Here is a 27,371-nt window from a genome sequence, read left to right on the forward strand (position 1 = left end):
TTATTTCCCTCTTCTCCTCAAGGCAGGGTACAGCATATTCAAATACAAAACACAATTAAAAACACATAAACCCACAGTTAAAATACAATACTATAAACTCATTAAAATACACTCATAAGAGTTCATATACAGATTAAAAATTGACTGGATAGGCCTGCCGGAAGAGATCTATCTTTAATGCTGTTTTATTACTTTTGATTGAGAACTGAATGAACAAAGCTTGAACAATTGCAATCCTGGAAAAGCTAACAGAGAAAACCAGATGTTTACATGGATTAAAAGAACCAGAACATTTTTATTCTATCTGGCACCCATTTATTTCCCTTTTAATAAAGGGCCCATCCCACTAACATCTCATTGTAAATGGCTAGGCTTTGGAAAGATGCATTCAATTACGACTGACTGAAAGCATACCAAGAGGCTCTTATCAGATTAGTTTCTCAACTGTGATTATCATTGTGTTCCAATATCCATAAATAAAGCTTAGAAGATAAGTTGGTAAGTTTGGGGTTCATGCCTAGTTTCTCTAGCAGACGCTAGCTGTAACGATGGGTTGCTCAGGACTTGCTTACTGATTTGTGGGTCCAACAAAACAACAACCCCATCTGCTATTTGGCATGAGAGAGGAGCTGCCATTGACATATTTGTTCTCCACCTTTTATGTTGGCCTCTTGGTTCTTAACATCATATGTAGCTTCATGAATTTCTTGTCAGTGGATAATCTCAGTATGTATTTTTCCAGTTTCTTGCTTACTGGATGGCGGGAGGTGTGTTTTTGCACCACTTTGTTTATCCTGGGAAGTATCCCAGGAACAGCTTGTTCACATACTTACTTTCCTTTCACTGTTGAGTATGATGTTTGTCCAGGATATTTCTTCATTCCGCTGCAGGGCATCTGCATAGGAAAAGGAGAGTAGGTTGGGTGTCAGCTTCCCTGAGAGCCCCTCCATTTGAATAAGCTCTCCAGCAGGGCATTTCTATCTTCTTCCTTGTGCATGTCATCCTGTTGGGAGCTTAGTGGTCCAAGGAGGAATGAATTGAAAAGCTTGCCCCTGAAAGAAGTAGACAGGTGCAGATCCAACTGCTAGTCTCAACGAGAGTAGACCCATTGAATCTATTGCTGAACGGTGCAAATTCCATTGATTCCATCAGTATACATTAGACAGGACTAGAACGTGGATGGTTCAGACTGGAAGTCCTTTCCTTTTGATCTTCACTCTACATTTTTTGTTGAGTGTAAACTATTTAGAAGCGTCTTTCTCCAATTAGGTAATCTTCTAATCATAATAAGTTATTGCATGTTTAGGAATAAGTTATATGGGGGAAATTAGTTGATCCACTGTTTTGCTTTTTATGTGCAAAACACTACTTGGCATCTTCCTCTGCAAAAATAACAAAAGAAAACTCTTGTTACTTATGTAAGGAAATTGGAAAAGTAAGTTCAGAGGCCCCACTCCTTTACATGCATGCTATTTATAATCTGAAAATTGGCAAAAATATGATCAAATATGTACAGTTGCTGCTTCCTAATGTGATTTAAAATAGTAAGGACAGTATGGATACATAGGGAACTGTGTTCTTGTGCAACAAAAACAGGAATTCAGGTGTTATTGATTGTATCAGCTGCAGACCGATAGGTTTGAAATCTGTTGGAACAGCTACAGCAGAGGAAAACATATTGGAAAGTGTGTCTGAGGATCATTCTTTGTCCTGAACTGAGAATAGAAAAGCTTATGTAACTGATCATGGTGTTATGAACTATGTTTATGTTCTGGAAACTGTTACACCAGTTATGAATTTGTGTCTTGGCAAACGGGATTAACAAGATTAAGAAGAGCATGTACTGCAACTACTCTATAAACATTTGTTCTTTTTTTTACTCTTAATATTTTATGTAGAAAAATGGAGTCACTGTAGAGGTCTCAGATATTTCTGTGAACTAGATACTTTCTGGAAAGGGGAAAGTTTACACAGAATGCCTTGCATAATTGGATATTCTTGTCTCTTGAAACCTGAATCTCAGTTCACTGTGTAGTGTTGCTGGCAGGGGCTTCTAGCAAGTAACTGCATGGCATGTTGTTTTGGTAGCAAAGTTTATCTATGATTTCCATACTTTTATTTGGTGGCCAGAACTAAATGTGTCTTTGGTCTTGACATGCTTCATTCTTCACATGTAAGATGATTATTTTAAAATCACTTTGCCAAGGTATTGAAAATAATTTGATATTGAAATAGGTGATGCAATGCAAGCCTGGGGTTATATATTTGGCAGAGTTGCTCCTTTTCACTGAGAGGGAGAAGGTCATTTGTCACAGGAATGTTGTGTAGTCATAGTCTCTTGAAAGACAAGCTAATGCTTAGCACCATGCAGAAACACATTGCTCAGAGTTGCTGGTGTATGGTCCAAAATGGAAGCAGTTTCTTGCTTTAAACCATTCTTGGATCAGTTTTATTTACAATAAAGCACACCCATGACTGAGTACAGTACAGATTTTTAAAAAAGTACAGAACCTACTCCCACGTCATGCAGATTAAAACATCAAACATAAAAAGATAACTAATTCCATTTGCCAACAACCAGTGGCTTCTAAAACTACCATTGAAAATAATAAGAAGCACTTTTATGACATTGGTGCTGTTACATAGAAGTACTGTACAAACAGAATATGCCAAGTTGGCAAGCATGAAAGAAGGATATAAAGCAAATCTAAGAGAGTAGGATATTGTTATGAGAGAAAGCTTTCCTTTAGAATATCTAGTTGGTTGTCCATTGCTGGTTCTCTCCAGCTCTGTATTTTTCAAGCATGAACATTGTATCTAGGTTTTATGTCCAAGCATTTTTCTAATTCATTAAAAAAAAACAACTGTGGAAGTCTTAATGCCAATCACCAAAATGCAGCCGTTCCCAAAGATCAAGAGAAGGGAATTTAGATGCATTGCTGTGTACTGTTAGATGCGTTGTTATATCAGAGGTGGCTTTACTGAAGTTGCTATATACTACTTCTGCTAGTTATTTAATTTATATCCTACATTTCCGCTGACATGTGACCCAAGGTGGCTTACTAAAAGGCTAACCACAAGACTATATTTTGTTTTGAGCCCTAGCCTGGCTATAGAATAAGGATTTGTACTTTGTATGTTTTGCACAGCCCTGTAAATGGATGATTGTAAAGGTGGAGCATATCAGAAGCCATGTTGTTTTAGCCTTATACTTGTTATCTCTTGAATTAATTATCTACATTGCAGCCCACTGGGGTTTAACAAATCTCTTGTTCTTGCTGCATGCCTGGAACTGTAAAGCTTTTGGGGGTGATTGGGGTCTTGACGTCTGTCTCAAATTGCCATACATAGCTAATTCTTTGCATTTAGGTTGGAAGTATATAAATAATGTAGAAATCCTGCCTGAATGCATAGCCATGTCCATCAGCTCCCACAGATCAGCTTGTCTATCCTGGACCACAGTGCTCTTTAAGCAGACAGGTGTACTATGCAAAGATATTTATTGGACATATAGATTGAGATTAATGGTCATGTTTCTTATTGACTGAAGCTCCGTAAAAGAGCTCCTTGCTGATACACACAGCTCATTTGCTCTTTCCTTATTGTAAGTGAGGAAACAAAACAGGCACCACACCTAAGGATTATTGTTTATTGCAGCCAAACCAGCCAGTATTGGTAAGTTATTTATAAACCGTAGTTTAAAGCTGGCTTATGCCTTAACTTTTTTTAGGTGCAATAAATCACAGTACTGGTTTCGAACATCATGCTGAGCTGTCTCTCCCTAGTTTTTTTGCTGCTTACATAGACAAGAATGAAGGGGAGCACATAAGCTGTGTGCTTAACCTGTTTGTTGATGTTGCAGTTTAATAAAGCAGGATTCCTGGCCTAGTAATATACAAACTACTTGCGTGAAGTGCATTGACATGGACTGGTAGTGTATGTTACACATTTTACAATCTTCAGGGCAACAGTGAATTTATCTGCCTCATCCCCATTCAGTGCCAGAATTTACTGATGATTCTCAAATGCATAGGTTAGATTTGTTGTGAACAGAAATCATAAAACATTTGACAAAAAAAATTCAACTGGGTTGACTTTCATAATAATCAGAAAACTGGTTCTATCAGTGCCTGTATCACTCCCATATTTGCCTGTATGTTTTTAGTGACTTGTGTCAGTTGTTAAAACATGGTTCTGGGGTATTATGAGATTTCAACTCTGTCACAGCATTTCACTTCTCACAGAGTTTTTGGTGAATCAGCTGGTAATTAATATAGCACATTAATCTACACAGGTACCAATATGACCCATTCCTTCTGATGTGAGAGAACCATTAAAGTCTCCTTCCTATCCCTTCTACATCACTTTACAGTGTACAGTAATAACGTTTAGTGTTGAGTTGCAATTATTTTTAAATAAGGTCCAAAACATATTGTAGAAATAATCCAGTTTGAGACGGCTTTAACTGCCCTGTCTCAGTGCTAGGAGATCCTAGGAATTGTGGTTTGTTGTGGCACCACACCTCTCTGACAGAGTTCCCAGACTTCCCTAGCATTGAGCCAGGGCAGTTAAAGTGGTGTCAAACGGGTTATTTCTGCAGTGTGTTTTGGACCTTAGATCAAGTTTTAGTGAAATCTTAAACCTCCAGATAACAAGCCTCAGACATTTAAATAATCTTACAGTGATCTGTAGACCTGATTGCCAGTGATAATAATATTGTATTGAAGTATGTTCTACTTTATAAAGTTTATGTAACCTTTTTCTTTTGAGTCTGGTTCATTTTGCATTTGTATATGATTATACTTCTGTAATGTTGCCGTTTCAATGAAACAGGACCTCGTAGCCACATTTCTTAGTTATATGTTCAACTGCTGAAGAAGTACTGTTTTATGTATGAGCTAGTGTGTATTTGATATGAAATGGAATCTTCTTGATGTGATATCTCTGTTTTATAAGCCTTGTATGACCTAGAGGGCCAAGGTGATTCTTATCCTTTTATGAGGGCCTAAACCTAGTTGTGGCGCACATGCCTTTCCTGTAGTAAGTCCCTGCTTTTTTCCCTGGCATCTCCAGAACCTCAAACAGGAAAATACCCTGCTTGGAAACATTTTAATAATCAGAGTAGAATGGAGTGGGCAACATTATGCTCTTCAGAGGTTTTGAATTTCTCATGAACTTTGATCATTGGACCTGCTGGTTATGGCAGTCAGAGTTGTAATTCTCAGTATCTGAAGGGTGCCAGGTTGCTTACCCCAGAATAGACAAGAAAGATGCTAGTAACATGAGAGTTCGTAGACTTGAGTCTACTTCCTCGGGTACATGGGGAAGTAGGCTCAAGTCTACAAAAGCTCCTGCTTTATTGCAGTTACTTTCAAAGATGCTACAAGATCCCTTGGCACACTGATTTTCAAGATTAACATGGCTGTGTCTTTGAATTCAACTGCCAACATGTATTCGCTTTGGAGGAATTTTTTCTCTAGATTTTTTTCTAATTTAGGTATTTAATCCTTCAGCAACCAAATTGGACCAAATATATATTACAGCAGAGAGCAGGCATGGTGTAGTGTATTGGACTGTGACTTGGGGGGAGACCAGGGTTCAAATGCCCACTCAGCCATAGAAACCAATACTATAAAACCAAGGGTGGCCTTGGGCAAGTCATACACTCTCAGCCTCAGAGGAAGGAAAATGCTACTCGTGCTGAACAAATCTTGCCAAGAAAACTCCTTGATAGGTTTGCCTTAGGGTCACCATAAATCAGAATGATTTGAAGGCACACAAAACACATGTATCATAGCAGTCTCACAGTTCTCTAAATATGCATTACAAATCTGGACTGATCTGGAAGATGGTTTAACTGTCATAGCATCTTCCTGGAGGAATCCTGAGAAGGCTTCTGAGGATATAGAGAATTTTTTCAGTCCCTAACTACTTCACAAACCTGAAGCTTAGATAGTTCTTTAACTTTGATTAAATGGTTTGAACCTGGTTAACAAGTATCTCAGTAGGCAGTTGGTAAAGGCTAAAGACTTTGAGAAGATCCTAGATATAAAGAAGCATGAGTTTATGGCAGAAGCGTGAGTTTATGGTAATGGAATCAGAAGGTGAGGTTCATATGGTGCTCAGATAATTATTCAAGGACAGAAAACAGTATTTTCATACTTGGATACATTCTTTAAACCAGGCATGGGCAAAGTCGCTACCATCCCAAAGCTCCTGAATCCTTCTCAACTTTAAAAATTAGGTGGAGGGAATACCTCCTAAATACTAAAATACTGTTCTTCAGTGGCCATTCTCTCTCCTATTGCTTGCTGTCATCCTTGTCCAAAAAAGTCTGAAGTACAAACTGGATGTAGATCTCTGGTTATTCTGGGTGGTATTTCCAGTTGGTTTTTCACTTGTTACAGGTGCAACAATTAGCCCCTGCTGTACTTTCCTGCCATGGCACTAAATGGAATATGAAGCATAGTTATTTATCAATATGATGTGTCAGTTCTGCGTTTCCATATGGGTAAACTCACATCACTAAAGCAAAAACTTGATAATGCTACATTGGGGTAATATTGTGTTAATTAACAAATTTCATACTTTTCAAGCTGTGCTTGGGTAAATCTATGTATGTTGGAGAAATAGACTTAAAAGTTAAGCTGATTTTTAGATGTGAGCGGTGCTATTGTAGAACATTCAGTATAGATTTGTTAGATAAAAGGTGCATATTTTTCTCTGTACTGTAATTGATGAACAGCATCAAAGAGGGAAGCTTTCCTGTATGAATCGTAAATGTAGTTCATGTTAACCGCAGCACCTTCTTTACATTTTATACACAGCTGAGTTTACCATGTGAAAAGAAATGCAGGTTGAGTCTCATCCAGAATTCCAAAATCCGAAATGCAGTATTCCAAAACCCAACACTTTTTTCATGGGTGGCTGTGATAGTGATGCTTTTTCTTTCTGATGGTTCAGTGAACACAAATTTTGTTTCATTCACACATTATTAGATAAATTACCATAAGGCTATGTGTATAAGGTAGGTATGAAACAATAGAGTTGAGTCCCATCTCCAAGATACTTCATTATGTATATATAAGTAAATACAGGTATTCCAAAATCCAAAAAATATAAAATACAAAACACCTCTGGTCCCAAGTATTTTGGAGAAGGGAGATTCAACCTGTAAAGAGAAATACATTGTTTTTTCCCCTTAAGTTGGTTTAAGAAAGAAATCATTTGCACTAATGCAAATCCTGCCTTTAGGAAGCATTTTTGAAATGGATCAAATATCTTGGCTCTGTTTGTGGGTTTTTCGAAATCTGTTGATGTTTACTTTGAGCCATTTTCAGATGCCATTGTGACATAATTTTTTCCTCCCTTTAAGGTTTACTGTTACAAGAAAAGCTTTTGAACCTGTCTTCTGGCACTTGTAGTCCTTTTGTTTACTTTGTAAGTTGTTGTCTTCTGTTGAAGTGGGACTGCACCTGAGCACTTTGTGGAAACCTTTAAAGTAAATGAACTAGCAGGCTCGTCTTGCCTGTGTTGCTAGTTGAAAGCAGACTTGGCAAATAGGGATTTGTGATCTGAGGTTAAGAGAAAAACATTCAGAAAATACAGTGCCATTTGGCTGATTTGTGCTGATGTGTTTGGACCAAGTGCCAACCATTTTATATGTAAAAGAGGAAATGATGTATTAAAAAGCTATTAAAATGCTTTCTATACTGAACGTTGAAGCGATGGATTTTTGCTGTCTTTAGCAGTGTTCAAATTTAAAGACTTGGTGCCTTTCAGTGTACGCCTTTTCTCTTGATAATTGCAACAGACATATTATTTTTGAAACACATTTAAATACACACACATTTCATACGTTTCTTTCCTGGGGGCGACCATTATTTCAGTTTCTGCCACTCCTTCATTCTGTGCTCTAATTATTCTCTTACTAATGCAAGTGCTTCTCTTTAAAAAGTTCTTGAAAGAAAAACAGCTGCATCCAACAATTATGATTTATTATTATAGTGTTTACCTCTAAAAGAGGATGGAGAGATTGCAAAAGAATAGAATAAATGTATTGTATCTGCCTTCACCGAGAAAGATGAGGAGCAGGTGTGCTTGCCTAAATAACTTATCCAGTAAGGGAGTCTGAAGAACTCAGGAAAGTAGCAATAGGGAAATGAAGTTCAAGGTCTTTTAGATAAACTAAACACTGATAGATCACTGAGTCTTGATAGTATCCACCCAAGGATTCTTAAATTGAATTGCAAAATTGCTGATCACGTAAAAGAAGTATGTGTCTAATCACTAATATTGGCCTCCGAACCAGAAGACTGGAAAGTGTCTGGTTTAACACTGATTTTTGCAAAGGAACCTGGAGGAAGAGGAATTCAGAAAATGGCTTTTCAGTTGTCTTAAAAATAAAATAATCAATCACTTTGATTGACTGACTGTAAATTATCAAACATATATAGAAAATAATGTTGGCCAGAAGAATAAACTTGGCTTCTCCAAAGTGGACTCCTGCCTCATTAACCTTTAGGGATATTTAAGTTTGTTCCCAAGCATATTATGGGACTATGTGGTTAAGGTAGAATGTATCCACTCTGTAGAATTAGAACAATTTTGATCATTTTTTCAGAGTCCTAGCTGCATACAATGGAATCTTGTCATCTGTAGTTTAATGAGGAATTTAGTATAGAGTAGACTATGACTTTTGGGCAGAAATCTCTGAGTACCCCTACTAAACTATACATCACAGGATTCTGTAGGATGGAACTATGGCAAAGTAATATCATACTACTGTAATTCTGGAGCATGGATACAACTCTTGACAGATAAAAAGTTATCTTTTTATACATAAAATAGTATACATTTAGATTTTGTTATAATTTTTTTTAAAAAAGTGGCTAGACAGTGTAATAGAGGACAAATATAATGCTTATTTTCTGTGAAATTGTCTAACACTTTTCTCAAGCTATCTAAGCTACTGGTCATTTTAATAAATAACAAAATCTATTGGTAGACTATAGGTAAAAGCGGATAAGAAGAAAATACTCATTTGAGACGTGGTACTGGAGAAGAGTGCTGAGAATACCACAGATGGCCAAAAAGACAAACAAATGAACAGATCAAGCCAGAACTATCCCAGGAAGCCAAGATGACAGAATTGAGGCTATCATGCTTTGGCCACATCATGAGAAGGTATAACTCAGTAGAAAAAAGAACAATGCTGCAAAAGGTGGAGGGCAGTAGAAAGAGAGGAAGACTGCACACCAGATGGGTAGACTCAATTAGGGAAGTTATGAGCATGGATCTTAAGCAGAGCAGTAGAGGACAGGGGATCTTGTAGATGTCTCATCCACAGGGTCACCGTAAGTCAAGGCTAACTCAAGGGTAGTTAACAACCAACACCACCATAACTGGAGAGACTATACTCCAGAATACCAGTTTCTGAGAAACAGAAACACAGAGTGGTGTTGCTCTCATCTCTTGCATGTGTCTTCCCACAGTGGACACTGGCCTACAAAGGTAATTGGTATCACCAAGCAGAGCTGCTTTTACATTTTGCTAGAAGCATTTACAAAGTTCTGATATGGGTAGCATTTCGATTTACATTTTTTAAACATAGGTTCTAAATTTTGAGTCCCGTTGCGCAAATAGGCAATGGGAGAGTGTGCATCAAGAAATATAGGGTTCTTAAGCCCAGCCAACTACAGAGGTTGACTCTTTCCCCTCACACAGTCTAAATGGGTTTTCTGAAAGCCAGGAACAGCTGCTTGTTTTGAAGGAAGCATTGACATTTACCTTGTCTGACAATTCAGATAACATACAACCGACTCTTGTAACAAGATCCATTGAGTCCATCTGAACAATTGTCAAAAATGTGCTTTTCTTCTCCCATGAGATCAGTATTCTTATGTTCTTAAGTAATGATGGCTCTCTGAGTATTCCATACTGGTCCAGAGTGCATGTGTTATGCATGCAGAGGGCCTCTAGTTCACAGAAAGGGTCTCACACCAATGCTGTATGTGTTCCAGGTTCAGGTCAAGATGTTTGTTTTGACATGTTGAGCTCTCAACAGCTCAGACTATCACATATCTTTTGAAGGCAGTGTTCTCATTCACATCTCATTCTCGCCTTGATCCCTCTTGACTGTCAACTTTACATTAAACCAGCTCTGGGTGGTGTACTACAGCTCTGGTGTTGTTTCTCCTTGGAGAATTGCCAAGAGCTTAAGTACTTCCCAAACGTGCTGCCCTACACTTTGAGGGTAGCTTTTATAATCGTGTATAGTTCTAATTCTGATAATGTTTGTCTCTTAATATGCTAATAGGTGAATTATTAAATGGCTTACTGTGGAATCAGGAGATCCCTGTCTCTTTGGCAAATAACTAAACTGAAAGCAGAGCTGTAGGTAACTGACTTACACTGAGTCAACCCATTCATCCATCTGAACAGGTGGGCAGCAACTTTCTAGAGTTTCACACTGGAGTCCTTCTGAGCTCTACTTAGAGATGAGCTTGGGATGTTTGGTATTCAGACAGAGGTACTGGACAGCCCTTCTCCATTCTACATCTTGCTTGGGCCAAGGGAGCTTCCTGAATCCAGGGGAGGAGCTGGGTAAGCCTGCTTGGTGCCCGCTAATAACAATTTGGGAAATGCTATGAAGGAGGATCTGAGATGGCGCAGGTTTGGGGGGGGATACAAAACTGAGACTTGTCTCTGATAGTAGGGAGATAGGAAAAAGACTGCAGAGAGATGGTCTAGAGACAGGGAAAGGATTGCAGCAAAATTGGGGAGAGGTGGATATGAGAAAGATGGCACAGAGATAGGGAAAAAAGCTGTAACAGACATAGAACAATCAGCTGGGGGAAAGATCTGAATAGTGTTTTGAGGAGCTGTGGATGTTTAAATAGCTCAGGGCTCAGTGTGCGATCTAATTTTCTATTCATAAATGTCTATAGTCAGCCCTCCATATTCACAGATTCTTTATCCATGGATTCAATCATCTACAGCTTGAAAATATTCACACACACACACACACACATATACAGTATATATATTCCAAAAAAGCAAACCTTGATTTTTGCCATTTTAAATAAGGGACATCATTTTATTACACCATTGTATGTAATAAGACTCCACATGTTCCAGGAGCCCATGGGGAGGGGGTTCCTGGAACCAAACCCTAGTGGATACCAAGGGCCCACTCTTCAGTCAGCTCTTCATATCCACAGGGGTTCTGTTCCAGACCTTAAGTCCTACTCTCCTCATTGGTGGTGCAACGTGTGCACAACTGTGTTGGGATGGCTACAGTCATGTACTGCCATCGGAAGATACTCCAATCTGTGGATGACAAACCCGCAAAAGGGAAGAGCCAACTGTACTTGTTTATTACTTTTTACAACTGTGTCTGGTTGTTCCTGCTAAGTTTTGATAGAGAGTCTGGTCACGCTTTCCACAGCAAACCCACTGAGCATCACATCCATTGGTCCTTATAGGACTCACCTTGAGGCCCATGTGTCCCATCTAGGGAGGGATTGTAAGGGAGAAAGAGGCAAGGTGAGGGATGGGAACCCATGAGTTTGGAATAGCAGGACCAACATGAGGAGGGGATCTGTCACACTATGTCAAGCCATGACACTTTTTGCACAGCAAGATGAATTCATAGCCTATATAGAAGGAAGAGCTGCATTCCTACTTGACTCAGAAAGAGAAGCAACATCCCCTAGCTTTGTCATAGATTTCCTGGATCTGAAGGCCTATGTCAGCAGAGGCACTATTCGATAATTGTCCAGGTCGTAAGGCATTTATTTCATTGTTTGGTGGAGCTGGTAAGAATATTTTTGTTTCTTTTAAACTATTTGAAGTGTTTTCTCTAATAAAGATTGTACGTCAGTTCTGAAAGTTGAGAAAAATATCAGTAGAAAATGCTGCTTCCATGGGCTAGCTATACTGGATATCCAGCTATCAAAAATGTTATTTCTGTCACTTTGTTAAAGATGTTGGTGGTGCATGAAGGATGACGCACTGGCTTCCTGAGGTTTATAACAATGTACGTAGCAGTGAGAATGCTATTTGGGGGGGATGGGTCAAGACTTAATACATAAACCGTATGCGAAGGGACAAATAGTTGGGGTTTTTGTACCACCATTTGTATTACTACAGCTCTAGTTATTGTCTGCTAATACGTGGAACATAGGAAGAAATAAGATTGGTTGAAGCAGTTCCCCCAGACCCCCATCCTGCTTGTTTGAATGAAATAAACAAATTAATGGATAAAGAAGAAGCTTAATTCTTCTTAGATAAAGTGATTACTAATAGCGAGAGCTAGTGAGTCCATTTATGGCTCATTTTTAGCATACTCATTATTCCCGGTACATAAAATGGAGTGCAGCTGATGCTAACAGCTTTCATTTCCCTGCAAGAAATTCTATGGTTAAGCCCCCCCCCCACCCTCCCCAATCACCAGTCTTGCTAGTCTATTGTGTCTGGGATGCAATGTCTCCCCTAAGCTTTTTGGTATACCCAAGCGTCTTTCTGATGAAAGCAGAATTGCTGCTGAGGATTTACTACTACTATTGCTATGGGAATTCTAGATGCCCCAAACTGATTTTTTTAAAGCTCTGTTGCTAACAGTAACTCATTTTATCCCTCTTCTTGGATATGCTGTGTGTTTTACAGGCTTAGGTTGCAGTCAACAACAATAACAATTCTCATGACGATTACACATATGTAGAGGAAACAGTGCATAGGATACTGACGCAAATAGTATGTGCCGTTGGGTTTTGTTTTGAGGCTAGGACTGTAACTTATGGGATAAAACTATCTCTTCTCCTAGAGAATCAGACCAGAGAAGCTTACATAAAGAGTAAGCTTCCTTTTCCCTTACAGTGTTTTAAAGGTCAGACTGGCAGACTGAAAAACAGCTGTTAAACCACCACTTTTGTGGCTGATGGTAAAACTGAATTATAGTTTCTGCCTGGAACAATCACACTTTAGATGCACGAGTTATGTTAAGGAAATCTATGTGAAGGAAAAGTGAGGTGCATAAGGCACACGATACCTTCTGGTCCCTTGGCCAAGAATCTGGTGTTGCTTCTCCTTTCCAATGCAGCGAAGGTGGAGGAGAAGCAAAGCATAGTTTGCTAGTGCTTGGGGGTTCCAGTTGAGAATGGCAGGCTGTGTTCTCCCTCCTTTTTCCCTACAAAGCAAAAGGTAAGGAGGACCAAAGTACTCTCAGCTTGCACTTGGTTGGGTCCTTCTCTCTCAACCTGTGCTCTGGACCAAAACCTGCAAACCCCAGTGACCAGTTTACCTTTTCCTCCCTTTCCTGAGTCCCTATGTTTATAAGTTGCCATTTCAGAGGCTGCTCCCATCCTCTGGTACTCTTTTCTGCAAGAGGCTAGGCTGGCCTCCTTCCTGCTCTTCTTTCTCTGGCAAGCAAAGACATTTTTTTTTATTTAAGGAAGCTTTTAATGGTTAAGAAGGGAAGGTTCTTATTTGTTATGCTCTGAGCCAAAACCTGCAAAACCTGTGTCACAGCAACCCTAAAGCGACCCTATCATGGGGTTTTCTTGGCAAGTTTCTTCAGTGGGAGTTTGCCATTGGCTTCCTCTGAGAGAGTGTGACTTGCCCCAGGTCACCCAGTGGGTTTTCATGGCAGAGTAGGGATTTGATTTCTTCTCCAGAGTCATAGTCCAGCACTCAAACCACTGCACAATGCTTCTTATTTAGATGCATATTTTACTTGATTTTAGCTTTTGTATGCATTTAAAATGACTTCATAGTGCTTTAATGTAGAGATTTTAAAATGGTTTTTAAATTTTTATTGTATTTTTTTTAATTTGTTATCTCTGGATAACAGGAGTCCAGGGGGCATATAAATGAAGTAAAAAAAAAGAATAATAATAATAATAATAATAATAATAATAATAATAATAATAATAATAGGTTTTATTTATATACCGCCCAATCACTGGGAATCCGAGCGGTTTACAATAGAGGGGATAACAGACAGTTCCCTGCCCACAGGCTTACAATCTAAAAGACACGACACAAAAGGAGAAGGGAATGGTGAGGGGGGGAGGGAATCAGGTCCAGCATTCTTCTCTCCCTCTGAGGCCTGGACCAAGGCAGATGGACCGGAGGGAGGGCTCTTCTTCTTCAGGCTAGCCCCTGATGGAACTGGGCCAGCCTACTCTCTCCCTCAGAGGCCGAAAAATGACAGTTAGGGAGGGAGGAGCAATGACAAATAATGACATTTGGGGGAAGAGAGCTGAAATTGTCTAGGAGCAATTATGGGGGTCATTGTTTCAAAATCTCCAAAAGTACTGAAGGAAGAAATTGAAATTGATAAAGTCTGGTTGCGATTCTACCCACTGAAAGGTTTCTGGCTGAAAAGGACTCAAGGCCATCAAATTTAGGAATGACTGAAGAAAAGAGCGTGTGGAACAAGAAACCAGAAGAAGAAACTAGAAAGCAGAAACCAGAAAAAGAAGAAAAGACCAGAAGCAGGAACCAGAAGAGCCTGTGGAAAGATCCAAAGATGTTAGACCGATGTACAGCTAAAGAATGAGGGAAGACCACACGGCAATGCTCAAATCATTCAAGAAGAGCGCTGGATAAAAATCTTGTCTGTGTGAAGAAGGAAACTCCAGAGGCAGCCTTTTAGATGCCATTGTGGTCATAGTGTTAGCAGACAGTAGTAGACCTGAGGCAACAGCAGGTGTTGGGCTGAGGAAGTCTGGAGAAAGTGGTTATATATTGAAGTGTACAGCAGAAGGAACTGGCAAAACCACCTCTGAGTATTCCTTGCCTAAGAAAACCCTATGACATTCAATGAGTCACCAGAAGTCAACAAATGACTTGAAGGCACACACACACACACACAAACACAGAACATTTCAACCGGAGAAAAATCTGACATGTTTAGTCCTTCTAACCACTGACTGTTTGAATTGGGATAGGAACACATATTGTAATTGGTTACAGCTTGGTTAGGAAAGGTTTCTAGTAACATTTCCAGTTTATTAAAAGGTACAGTAAGATATTGTTGGTGGTAGTATGTGCCTTCAAGTTGTTTCAAACTTATGGGTCCAAAACACACTGCAGAAATAATCCATTCTGGGACTGCTTCAACTGCCACGGCTCACTGCTAGGGAATCCTGGGAACTGGAGTTTACTGTGGCACCAGAGTTCTCTGACAGAGAAAGCTAAATGTCTCACAAAACTACAGTTTCTGGAATTCCATAGCACTGAGGAAGGGCAATTAAAGTGGTCTCAAACTGGATTATTTCTGCAGTGTGTGTTGGACCATGGTGACCTTAACGCAAACCTACCATGGGATTTTCTTGGCAAGTTTCTTCAGAGGAGGTTTGCCATTGCCATCCTCTGAGGCTGGGAGTGTGTGACACCCATGTAGGGAATTGAACCCTGATCTCCAGAGTCATAGTCCAACACTCAAACCACTACAACATACTAGCTATAATTATAAGTGACTGTTTCATAATGTATAAATAGCACAGAGTGCAAGATGTCTGTAAGCATATATTTAATAATGCCTGTCTGCTTAAAATGAAGGGCATAACCAAAGACATGACAGGCAGTGAGGAATGGCCATCTCCACTTGCTGTTGTTTTTAGCTTTTACCAAACAGTGACTGGCTAGAAGGACTGCTCTTTTTACCTCTGGACCTGACTCCTGCTTCCTCTCACAGGGGCCATCTCCTTCTTTGGCGGGATCTCCTTTTTTGCTTTCTTTTAAAACAGAGGCTGGATGGCCATCAGTCACAGGGAGTGCTTGGATTGTGTCTTCCTGTATGGCAGAAGGGGGTTGAACTGGATCTCTTTGAACTCTATAGTTCTGTGAACCATGAGAACCAATTGTCTCACGAGAAAGGGACTGGTCCATTTTCTCTAGCTTGACACTGGTGTTTTCTTGAGCCCCCAAACACTTTACTTTTGGTGGCAGGAGTGACAAGAAACTACCAGATTCCAAAATGACCCCTCAAGATGAGCATGTTGCTGTTTCTCAAGAGGCTGGGTGAGACCTCTTTTTGAACTGTGAACAACCTGCCTTCCTTCAGACCCAGCTATTCTAAGACCCATGTAACATTTAAGATGTTTTATTCTCTGTTTCATTCCCCAGTGTGTAAGTCCTTTATGTTTTAAGTAGCATTTTGTCCCATATTTAAAAGAGAAGAGACAGCAGTATCTGCTGGACTTGCACCCCTTCCCCATTGCCATTCCCTTCTCCTTTGTGTCATATCTTTTTAGATTGTAAGCCTGAGGGCTGGCGACTGTCAAATTAACAATATGGAGAGCCTTGTGGCTGAAGAGCAGGATATAAATATTCTAAATAAATAAATCTAGCTACTGAAAATTTAAAAAGCTAATGTTCTGTGATGGAAGCATTATTGGAATTAGACTTTCTTATAAAGTAAGGAATGTAAACCTCCCCTTCTGTTACTGTTGATAGACAATGAAATGTTCTTTTAGAAATTTAGATAGATAGATAGATAGATAGATAGTATTAATAAAAACTACACTTATGTAACATTTGTATTCACTACATAGACTGGATAAAACAGAGAACATAAAACAACAATTTACAATAAATGATTGACAATAATCTATTGACAATAATCTGTTCTTTCATACCTCATTCGTCGCTTCTTTGTTACCAGCTTTTAACCATTTTTCCTTATCTGTTCTTGTACAGTAAAGGCTATCTTTAAGTTAAAATTATCATGTTTACTTTCCTTACTTATCTTAAGCATAGTTTTCTCAAGTATCTACATAAACATAATTTTCTGTATCTAACTGAATTTACATTAAAAATCTGTTTATTTCTTATACTATTTATCTTTTAGTGCAAACTCATTCTCATAGTAGTTATTTCTCTCCATTTCTGGGGAAAATACTCAAGAACTTTTTTCTAATCGTTTTTTTTTTTAGACTTCATTTTTTATACCTTTTGTTAATTTGTCTATTTCCAGTATATCCATTAGCTTTAGATGCTCTAAAGCACTGGTTCCCAAACTTTGGTCCTCCCAGTGTTTTGAATTTCAAACTCTCAGAAGGCCCAGCCAGCATGGTCAACAGTAAGGAATTCTGGGAGTTGAAGTTCAAAACATCTGGAGAACCGTAGTTTGGGAGCTACTGTTCTAAAGTGTGGTCATGGTGGTGGGATCATGTTCTCACCCTGTGATGGTTGTGCTGGGATCCATCCTTTTTCTTCACATGGGTGATGTAAAATGGGGGGAAATAATAGTGGCATTGTTGGACACCATCATAATTTGTGTTTATTCTGCTTGGTGTTAGAAGGCTTAATGTAGACCTTGTTTATCTTAACAAAAGATGCTTTACAAATAATAGAATCTGATGGCTGCATAGAAACTCTTAGAACATACACTTTTTCTATATTGAAATAAGAACCCTCTTTTAATTGCCTTTGCTAAAACACTGGGATGCTGTGACTGATAAGGCTAGGGCTATATGGTTGGATTATAATTTTCCTCAGTAATAAATATCAGATAAGAAGACTATAGATGTCTTAAAAGCTGAACTCTGTCTTGAATCACAGTGGAAAGTTTAGTGGTTGAGTGAGTTAAGGAACACAATAATTAATCTGCTCCATTTGAATTAATCACATAAATTGTTGTGTGCCTTCAAGTCACTTCTGACTTATGGAGATCCTAAAGTGAACCTATCACAGTGTTTTTGGCAAGATTTATTCAGAAGGCGTTTGTCTTTGCTTGCTTCTGAGACTACAAAAGTGTGACTTGCCCAAGGAGACCATGTGGGTTTCTGTGGCTGAGCAGGGATTTGAACCCTAGTCCCCAGAGTCCGAGTTCAATATTCAAACCACTACATCATGCTTGGCTCTTTGTCACATAAATAGTGCTCCTCTTTTCTAACAAATGGAATGTAAATCTCCCATGGACACACATGAAAACCCATTCGTTGTTTTTGGTGGCATGATTTGTATAATATATTATGAAAGAGTAGTTGCTTTTTAGGATGTGGGCCAGTAAAATGTACACAGTGGTTAAGAAACAGAACCCCCTACTTAATCTTAGATAGAACTGGTTGGACTTCTTAAAACAAGATGTCTCTCTTTTAATTCTAATGTTTTAGTATTAAATAGCCGTAAGTAATGAAAGCAAAACAGCATATTTTCCCCTTGACAACAGAAAGAGTAGGCTTGTTCATTTTAAAAGTGGTAATTACTCTTGAACCTGAGGCAATCTGGGTTATATAATAGCCCTTACACAGCAGAACATGAATCAACATGAGGGATAGATATCTTAATGTAGACTTTTTTGTTGTTTGCATTTAGGATCACAAAGAAAGATTGTAAACCTTTGCATATGAAGAGTCAACATGACCTTTGAAACATGGGAAGGAAATGGAAAGTAATCCTTTGGTGCATCTTTTATATTATGTTTAAACCTTGCATGTCTCAGATCTTTGAGGCAATTTTCCACTGTTCTTGGTGTCCAAGATTTGACGAACAAATCCTGTATATTAAAAAGAGCAAAAGTTGGCATCCAGAAATGAAACCCCTTGTTAGCAGTAAAACAGCAGGCAGGAGGACTGGCATCTTGCCACAAGTGAGTCTTTTGTCTTTTTAGTTCCAGGCATTCAGAAAAAAATATTTGCCAAAATGTTGCACAACAACAACAAAAACAAATCCCCTAAGTTTGTTTTCTTAAAATTTGCCCCCTGCGTTTGGAGCCTTGGGGTTTATGTGTTCTGTGCACGATTAACCTTTCATAAACATAAAGTGAAGTTCCCATTCAGTTTTCCTTATTCTGAGAAATGAGGTCTTGAAGCTGGGAGGAAATCCCTGCCAAGTATTTCAGTCTCCATGATCAAATCATGGCGACCGACAGAACTGTTCTGTCTTGGTGTGTAGCAAAGCAGAGGAGAGCCTGGGAAGACAGTGTTCCTCAGTGCTTTGTGGTCACCAGCTGAAGCTACAGATGGAAAATAATTTTATTGGATTTAACAGTTTCAGTTAGCATTTTTTGTACTTCTTGAAGCTTTTTGTGAGAAGAAGTGTGCCTTGAACATTTGCACATTTCTGCTATTTACAGTACACACAGTTTTAAAATGTGAATGGGTAAATAAAGCAAATGTGAAAAACATGCTTAAACTCGCTTTTAGTCGGTGGGAATTTTTTTTTAACAAATTAAGTAAAAGGTGCATATTAGAGAGAATTCATTACAATTGTGCATGATTTCAGTGTAGGAAGAAAACAAAGTCATCTTAAGCTGGCAAGACAGGAAGAAAATACAGATGAAAATTAGAGAATTCAATGAAATGGTAACAAGAGATTTTTCACTTCACATATACATTCATTGAGGCATACAGTTGAAGTAGATTGGTAACACAGCATTTGAGATTATGGATCATTTCATACACTGGTACCAATTTTTACATTCCAAGTCCAATGACTTATTCAGAGGTCCACGAATTTGTTTTGATTTTGATAGTCATCCTAAAATTCCTGGTCCAGAGATTCTGTCCATTTCCTAGCTAGCACTGTAGTCCTAAACCTCATTGAGAATTGGTTCTAATTCAGTTTGTCAGGTACTACATCTCAACTTGCAACCTTGGTCCCTGATCTCTACCTCTGCAAATGGTTGGAAGCAACCACCTATTCCACTTTGCAACTTCAGTTTTAGACTGTAACAGTCAGCAGTGGACTTGATTTAGCACTGTCTGCCCCACCATTCTTGGTTTTACTTTTTTGAATAGCTGCCTCCAAAATAAGTATCTAAGCCTTTCTGTTTAGGTTGGAGTGGGATATATGGAGATACTGTCACCATGGTGAAGAAACAGTTGCAGTGGCATGTGTAAATAAATGCAGATTGCATTGTCTTTCAACTGCAAGTTAGATTTAAGTGGCATGTTTGGCAAATATTTTGTGGTGTCACCATACTACTGTGTAAGCATATTAGCACCATCAAACAAACTAGAATACTAATGACACTGAAACCTCTGTCTCTATAACCACCTATACTTTGTTTATTGGTAGAATATGCCTCTTTCATATCTACAGGTCTTGGGGTGGGGAATTAATCAGCCAGGGAAAAATATTAATGTTTTGGATGTCTAAAATGTTTAGTTCTCTCTATTCTTTTTGACTCTTGTGCTTGCTGTGGCTGTGAGTGGCACTTATTTCAGCATCACAGTTTGGTGTTGTCACAATTTGACCTTAGCAAGGGAGGCATATCCTACCATCTTCTGTACTATAAATGGGGAATCTGCAACAAACAATATTGCCAACTTCAGGGTTTCATCCACTCCATTCCATTTCATCTCTCCTCACACACACACATTTTCCTACTTTTCCATCCCACTGTTCAATCTCAAGTAATGTATCTAGGCAGTATCTATTCTATCCCTATGGACATAGCTTCTCAGTGTGAACGGTAAGAACAAATGTCATGTAGTGGTTAGAGCACTGGACTATGACGTGCGAGTCCCAAGTTGCATGACCTTTGGCTAGTCACATTCTCATCCCAATCCACTCTTGTGGGGATAGAGTGAGGAAGAGAGTAGCCATGTATGCTGCCATGAGCTCCTTGGATGAAAGCCTGGATATACAGTATATTACCAGCGTACAAACAAACAAGAAACTGACTTATTCAGATGTGTTTTTCTTTCATTTAAAAATATTTTTACACCTTCATTCCTTTCTAGCCACTCCATTCTGTTCTTCCTCAATCTACATTGTCAGTTTATCATCTCCTACTTATTCAGCATTCTGTACCACTGAGTTATTTTTGCTCTGTGCTGGTTTTTCTAATCCTTTAGGTTTTCCTAAATATCTCTTGCCAATATATCCTTCTTGTATTGGGGTGGTACAGTTTTGATTCTACTGTATAGTAATGGGAAGACTCAAATCACCATTTATCATATCATTTTTTAAAAAAATGTTTCTCTAATGAGCACATTGTGAGGAGGTATGTCATTTACATAGAATTCACTGATAATGGATCTGTATATTTGTGTGTGTAGCTACATTTTTCTTAGGACCAACTAGCCTTTTACCTCTGGACCGCCCAAAGTACCTATAAAGTCTCCCCCCCCCCATAAAACATGGCTAAGTACTTCATAAATAATTGACAGTAGAATGACAACTTGTCTTGGGAGAAAGTTAGATACTGAGGCTTCATCATTGGAAAAGTTTTCCCTGCTTGGAATTTAAAGATATATATTTTTTTGGCTCAGATCACAGAGGAAGATAAACTCTCTTTCTATAGTAAATCATGTGCTGAAAGACTTACTACTGTACTGTATTGTCTTAGAACCATAAATGAGGCAGAGTTGTTTTTTCCATCAGTCATGTTCATTGGAGCTTATAACAAAGCAATGGAAAAAACCTAAAGATAATAAAAGAAGAAATCCCTCTGATATACACTAGAAAGGGCTGTACCAGTCATCCTCATTGTTCTTCCTAAAGTCTCTTGACTCAGAGCAGCAGATACATAGCATTCTCAGCCCTCAGTGAAGGTCTAGGACTGGACCACAGGAGGCTAAAAAACAGAATTTCAACAGATAAAAGTGTCTTTGGCTGGTACTTATCACACAATGTCATGTTCCTCCTACTGCTGCATTGCATTCCATTCATAAGTGTACTGCACTTTTTTATTGATGAGCGAAACCTGTCAATATGCTCTCAGTCTTGCTGCTATTCCTTTACTGGCTTCATGCGATAGGTCACTTCCATGGCAATTCCACTTCTCAGGCAGTCATGTAGTGTGAGTGGCCATGATTCTGCTCCCCTTCACATTCCTCTCATAGCCATTGCGCCACCAACAAGCTTCCCAAAACTAGCTTCTGTGTGCAGTTGACATCCAGGATTCTTTGTCCCCCCCCCCCCCCCGCTTCTTCCCGATGTATCAGACTGCTGCTTGAATGTGAACAGAAGAGCCCCGTGCTTCAGGAGCAGCCCATTCACACTGGCAGTGTTTGGCAGGGCAGAAAACTGATCATGCAACCATGAATCACTAAAGTCTTATCATGGGGAAAAGTGTAATAAGAAATCATGACAACATGATACACTTTCATTCATAAAGCAGCGCAATTGTGGCAGAATAGCAGGATGGGCTTGATAAAATCTTTTGGGTAGGATACAGAGAGGCTAGATAGTAGGGATGAATAAATAGTTTTGTAAAAAGCGCAGGCAAAGTTTGGACCATTTCTGCTGTGCCTTTTCCTCATGTGCAGGTGTTTGACTCAATTGTTGTTGTTGTGTGCCTTCAAGTTGTTTCTGACTTCTGACAACCTAAGGTGAACCTATCATGGAGTTTTCTTGGTAATATTCATTCAGAGGAGGTTTGACATTGTGGTCCCCTGAGACTTGGAGCATGTGACTTGCCCAAGGTCACCCAGTGGGTTTCCGTAGCTCAATGGGGATTCAAACCCTGGTCTCCAACCACTCCAACAACTATGCCAGGCTGTACAAAATTTAAAATTAAAATGTGGACCATAGACTGATGGGGTGTCAAGTGGTATTAGGAGGCTGCACTAGCTCTATAAAGATTTGGCTTGCCAAGTGGGGCTATTCTGTGCAATTGTATATAAGAAGTCAATGCAGCTCTGATTCTGTTCAGTTTTGTGCCTGGCTATCGTGCTTTCAGGAATGGTTTCTATTACAACCATGTAGAGAAAGTACCTGGTTCAGAGTAGTACAGCTAGATAAATATGAACTAAAATCAGTATTATTTTTTTTAAAAAAAATAGAGGATGATTAATTCAGAACAAAACCAATTTATGTCGAATATTGACCTTGACAGTACAAAAGAGCAGCTCTTATTTTCTCTGCATGCTTTCGCTGCAATAAGTGGATGTAATTGTTAGAAGCACAGTGCAGGAATACCTCTGACAGTGTGTCCTTCCTTGACATATGTGCTTGAAAACATCAGCTTCTTTCCCAGAAGGAAACAAAAATATCAGGCAAAAATGCGTTTGACTATTTTCATTCTTTTGTAGCAATTATTAAAGTCAAAGGCATGCATATAAAACAGCAGTTATGAATATATAAGTGTAATGAATAACAGATGGGGTTTTTTGTGTGCAAGCAAACAGGGTCTTTCCAGGATTTTTAATGAATGTTACAGAAGGCTTTTGTTAGTATATAATGCCAAACATTCTCTACTAAAATGCTGGTGAGTGAAAAAGCCCACCCCACCCCCCAAATTAAATTGTTAAATCTGAAATTCTTGACATAATACAAATGTGGTGTGTCAGATTACTCAAGATAAGATGATAATGTTTTAGATCACTGGCTGTTTTTTTGCTCTTAGCAGAGGTTCTGTACTCTTGGGAAATGTGAGTCTTTAAATCTCATTTCTCTTGATGTTTTTTTCTTTTTGGTAATAAATGTCTAGATGTCATAAGAGAATCCCTGTATAAACTATCCTGAGGTTAAAAAAAGCTTTGTATATGTCTGTTCTAGGAGATGTCAGTAACACAGCTGGAAAAAAAACACAAACCTTGAAAGAACATTAAAAGGCTGTTACTGTCAATCTTTAGCATTGTTTCTCCTCAAGTCAGTTCTTTGCAAATAAAAAGATTAAAATGTAGTAGCTATTCTATAGTGACTTTAATTATGGTGGACTTGAGACTTTATATACTAGGTCTAGCAAAAAAACATCAGTACAAGACAAGAGTCGCAAGCATAATGTTCTGTATTGATCACATGGAATAAGAGCCGATTTCTAATCCTTGTTCAAGCGGACTAGGTAGTAGAAGCCACTTAGTGGATCTTGCTGTTAACAGAAAATATTGCGTGTGACATGATTTTTAGGGCAAGGTAAATGTCTCTGGTCTTCCAGAAATGTCTTTCTGTGTTTGGGAGATGTAGATCAAAATGTTTCAGAACCTCATAAATAGCTAGTGTGGCTATTTGCTGTATCTTAAAAGCTGTGGAGTTCTTCCCCTTCAAAAGGTATAGAACATCTACGCAAGTAGCTGTCTCATTCTAGAAGGAACTCTCATAGCCACAGTATTAGCTCCTTGAGTAGAACCTCAAGAATCCTTTGCCTCTCACATGTGGGAAGAAACAAGCATAAACTGAATTCAACTTTCATTTCTTAAGTAGAGGAGAACCTCAGTCTTTATATCTGCTGTTGATTGATAGGCAGAGCTGTGTGTAAAGTGGTAGAATTCAAAGATATAGCCATATTAGTTTGCAGAATCAGTACATAAAGATCTTGTAGCACCTTTGAGACTAACTGAAAGCAAGAAATTGGCAGCATGAGCTTTCGTAGAATTCAGTCTACTTCTTAGATGCATTTGGTGAAGTGGAAGCCAGGTACAGACATGTCCGTATAGTTTACCAGGAAACCATTGTCTTTGTTCATTCCATTGCTGAGGGACTGCACTTCAACACTATCTGACCCCATCCTCATAGGGGTGCCCTACATTCATCTATTCCTCTCACCACAGGCTAGTCCTAAGGTAAAACTGGATCTGCTACTTCATCTCCATGCACAAAGACCAGTTTCCTATGTCTTTGTGCACTAATGACCATTGTTAAAATTGGACCTGCAACTTCATTTCCATGCACAAAGGATTTGTAATTAGAATTGACATCTCACATACCTATGGCATAACTATGTCTGTACCTGGCTTCCACTCCACCAAATGCATCTGAGGAAGTAGACTGAAGTCTATGAAAGCTCATACTGCCAATTTCTTCCTTTCAGTTAGTCTCAAAGGTGCTACAAGATCTCTCTGTGTACTGTAATGTTAAAGTTCTTTATCTGAGGGAACTGAATTATGACCCTTGGATTAAGTAGATTTGCTCCATTCAACTTTTGTCTTTGCATAATTTATTTGGCATTGGTGCTTAAGGAGCACACTGAATGGCTACAGCTACTTTGAGGGCCAGAAACCTGTTTTTATAATAAGAAAGGATAGAGAATTGAGATTCAATCATCTAAGTTCTGTGCTAATCACCTCATGCATGATACACAGAGCTCTAACTGGCTATATCAACATCTTGGTTGTTGTTGTGTGCTTTCAAGTTGTTTCTGGGTTGTGGGGACTCTAAGGCAACCCTATCATAGAGTTTTCTTGGCAAGAGGTATGCTGTTTAAATGATGCATGCATCCTAAGAGGCCGGAAGCTGCGCCAAAGCCACACTCCAGTCCTAAGTACTGGAGCACAGATTTGGTGCAGCTTCTGGCCTCTTAAGATGCATGTGTTATTTAAACAGCATACTGTACCTCCAAAGTGACCCGAAGCAGCTTTATTTTGGCCTGTCTGTTCAGGCCCTAAGTCTATGAAAGCTTTGGTCCTTCCTTGGCACCAGTTTACTACATTCCTTTGAGGAAGTAGACCAAAACTATTTAAGCTTACACTTCCAACCTCTTTTGCACAATCTCAAAGGTGCTACAGGATTATTTTGCTTCTCTCTGTGTGTGCGTGTTTTAAGATTTGTTGCAGTACCTTATCTCAAGGGCTCAGGGCAGGTTGTACTATAGATCTGATAAAATACAAGGTTTTTTTAAAAAGAACCAAAAGCCCATCAATTATAACCAAATCCTAAGAGAAGGGGAAGCCAAATTGACTTTGAAGGCTGGTCCATGGGTGTTGATCACCTGATATATCTTCATTTGATTGTTGTTTCACTTTATGGCTAATGGCTGAATATGTGAGCTTGATTCCATTGAAAAATGTGGTGATAAGTACATCTCACTGTGATGGCCCATTCATGCACACTTGAATATTCATATATGAAACGGGTCTAGAAGAAGAAAAAGGGATGTGTGGGAAGTCTGGGGGCTTTTCCCAGACATTGCAAAAGTACTTTGAAGTTCGGCTTGTTTTAGAATTTTTCATTGCTGCTTATGCGATGCAGCTGTAAAGTAAATACAAATTATAAAATATATACAGCCTTCTGTCAATAGTTCCACTGTTGCTATTATCACTGAAATCATCTTTGACCAATATTTAGTTATTGATTCTTGCTAACAGATGAGACACTGGATAAAAATATTCATAAATTCTCCTTTCTGCTGTTTTGCACAAATGATCTGTACAGCTGGAATAAATTTGTTATCGATCGTGTTCAAGACAAAACCAGTATCATATCTTCAGGTATATTACTGTATGTCATTGGAAATAAGATTTGAATTTTTCATTTACAAAAGCTGTCCATATACTATGATTATGGGAATCAAAGTAATTAAAAGAAGTCTCAATGGATAGGGAGATACCTTCGCCTTAATGTTGCCATAAGTTGGAAATGACTTAGGCACACCACAACAACAAAGGGAAGGTTCTGAATCTGGAAGCTACATGTACCATGATCACAAAACAACTAGTGTTTAATTGTCAATCTGTTCAGAGTATTGGAACTATGTATATGCAGAACCATTTCAAACATTGTACCTGAATTTTCAATGTGGTTGTTTCTGCATTTTAATAGTATGCCTTTCATGTTTGTTCTAGGACATTCAGTCAGAAGAAAGCCGCAATTGAAAGAGAATATGCACAGGTAAGTCATGAGAGGGAGAAAATCTTTTAATTTCTACAGACTGGCAAGATGTATACACTTGTTCCTCCACATTTGCGGTTTCGACTTTTGCAGATTTAGTTGTTCACTGATTTTATTAGAAAATGTTCTCTCTGGGAATTCTAGGTCCTCCAGCACAACTCTATGATCCACTTTAACCAGAGGTGGCACCGAAGGACCTAGAGAGAACACTCAACTAGGCATTTGTAGCTCCTCCAACACTGTTCTATGGTCAATGTCTGGCAAATGTAGACCACAGAGTTGCACTGGAGGACCTAGGGATTCCTAGAGAAGTGTTCTCTCAGGTAAAAACATAGTGTTTGTGTTGTTTGCATTTTTTTCCACATTCACAGGGGTCCTGTGCCCGTAATCCCATTGAACATGGAGGGATGAATGTACTACAGTTTACTTTCTTGTAGCTTATCTGCCTTTAGTCTATTCCTCCCCTTAGCAGTTGTGCCACACAAGGTAGTGGAAGAGCAGAAGACCTTTCTGACTTGGCAGTTTATAGTTACAGTCAGGTATGTGTGACACAAATCTGTTCTGCTAATTGTCTCAATTACAAGATGGATTCAGAATTGAATGCAGATAGATTTTTTTTAAAAAAAAATTGAAAATCAGAATTTTAAAATTTACATAGGATTATTTAATTTTAAAAAAATCAGATTTCATTCTTTTCTTAGAACAGTTGTTTTTTAAAAACACTGTGTCAAAAATATTGTCATGAATACTAATCTATGAATATGTTAGCAGCAGTTCGTGGAGATGGGAGGTGCCCTAATCAGTTCTTTTGTGCGCTGCAGTTCCTTACACCCCCACACCCCCCCTCCCTCTCCTCCCTCGCT

General features: G+C 38.8%; 1 protein-coding gene across 2 annotated transcripts in view; it reads left to right on the forward strand.

Moving 5' to 3' along the window:
* The window catches only part of FCHSD2 (FCH and double SH3 domains 2), a 164,681-nt gene that overhangs the window by 6,616 nt on the left and 130,694 nt on the right, over positions 1 to 27,371 (forward strand). For both annotated transcript variants that reach the window (XM_042456817.1, XM_042456818.1), the window contains exon 2: positions 26,463 to 26,508. In XM_042456817.1, the coding sequence (XP_042312751.1) occupies positions 26,463 to 26,508 (46 nt within the window). The remainder of the gene's footprint in view (positions 1 to 26,462; positions 26,509 to 27,371) is intronic.

The sequence above is a fragment of the Sceloporus undulatus genome, chromosome 3 (assembly GCF_019175285.1).
Source record: "Sceloporus undulatus isolate JIND9_A2432 ecotype Alabama chromosome 3, SceUnd_v1.1, whole genome shotgun sequence".
Taxonomy (NCBI): Eukaryota; Metazoa; Chordata; class Lepidosauria; order Squamata; family Phrynosomatidae; genus Sceloporus; species Sceloporus undulatus.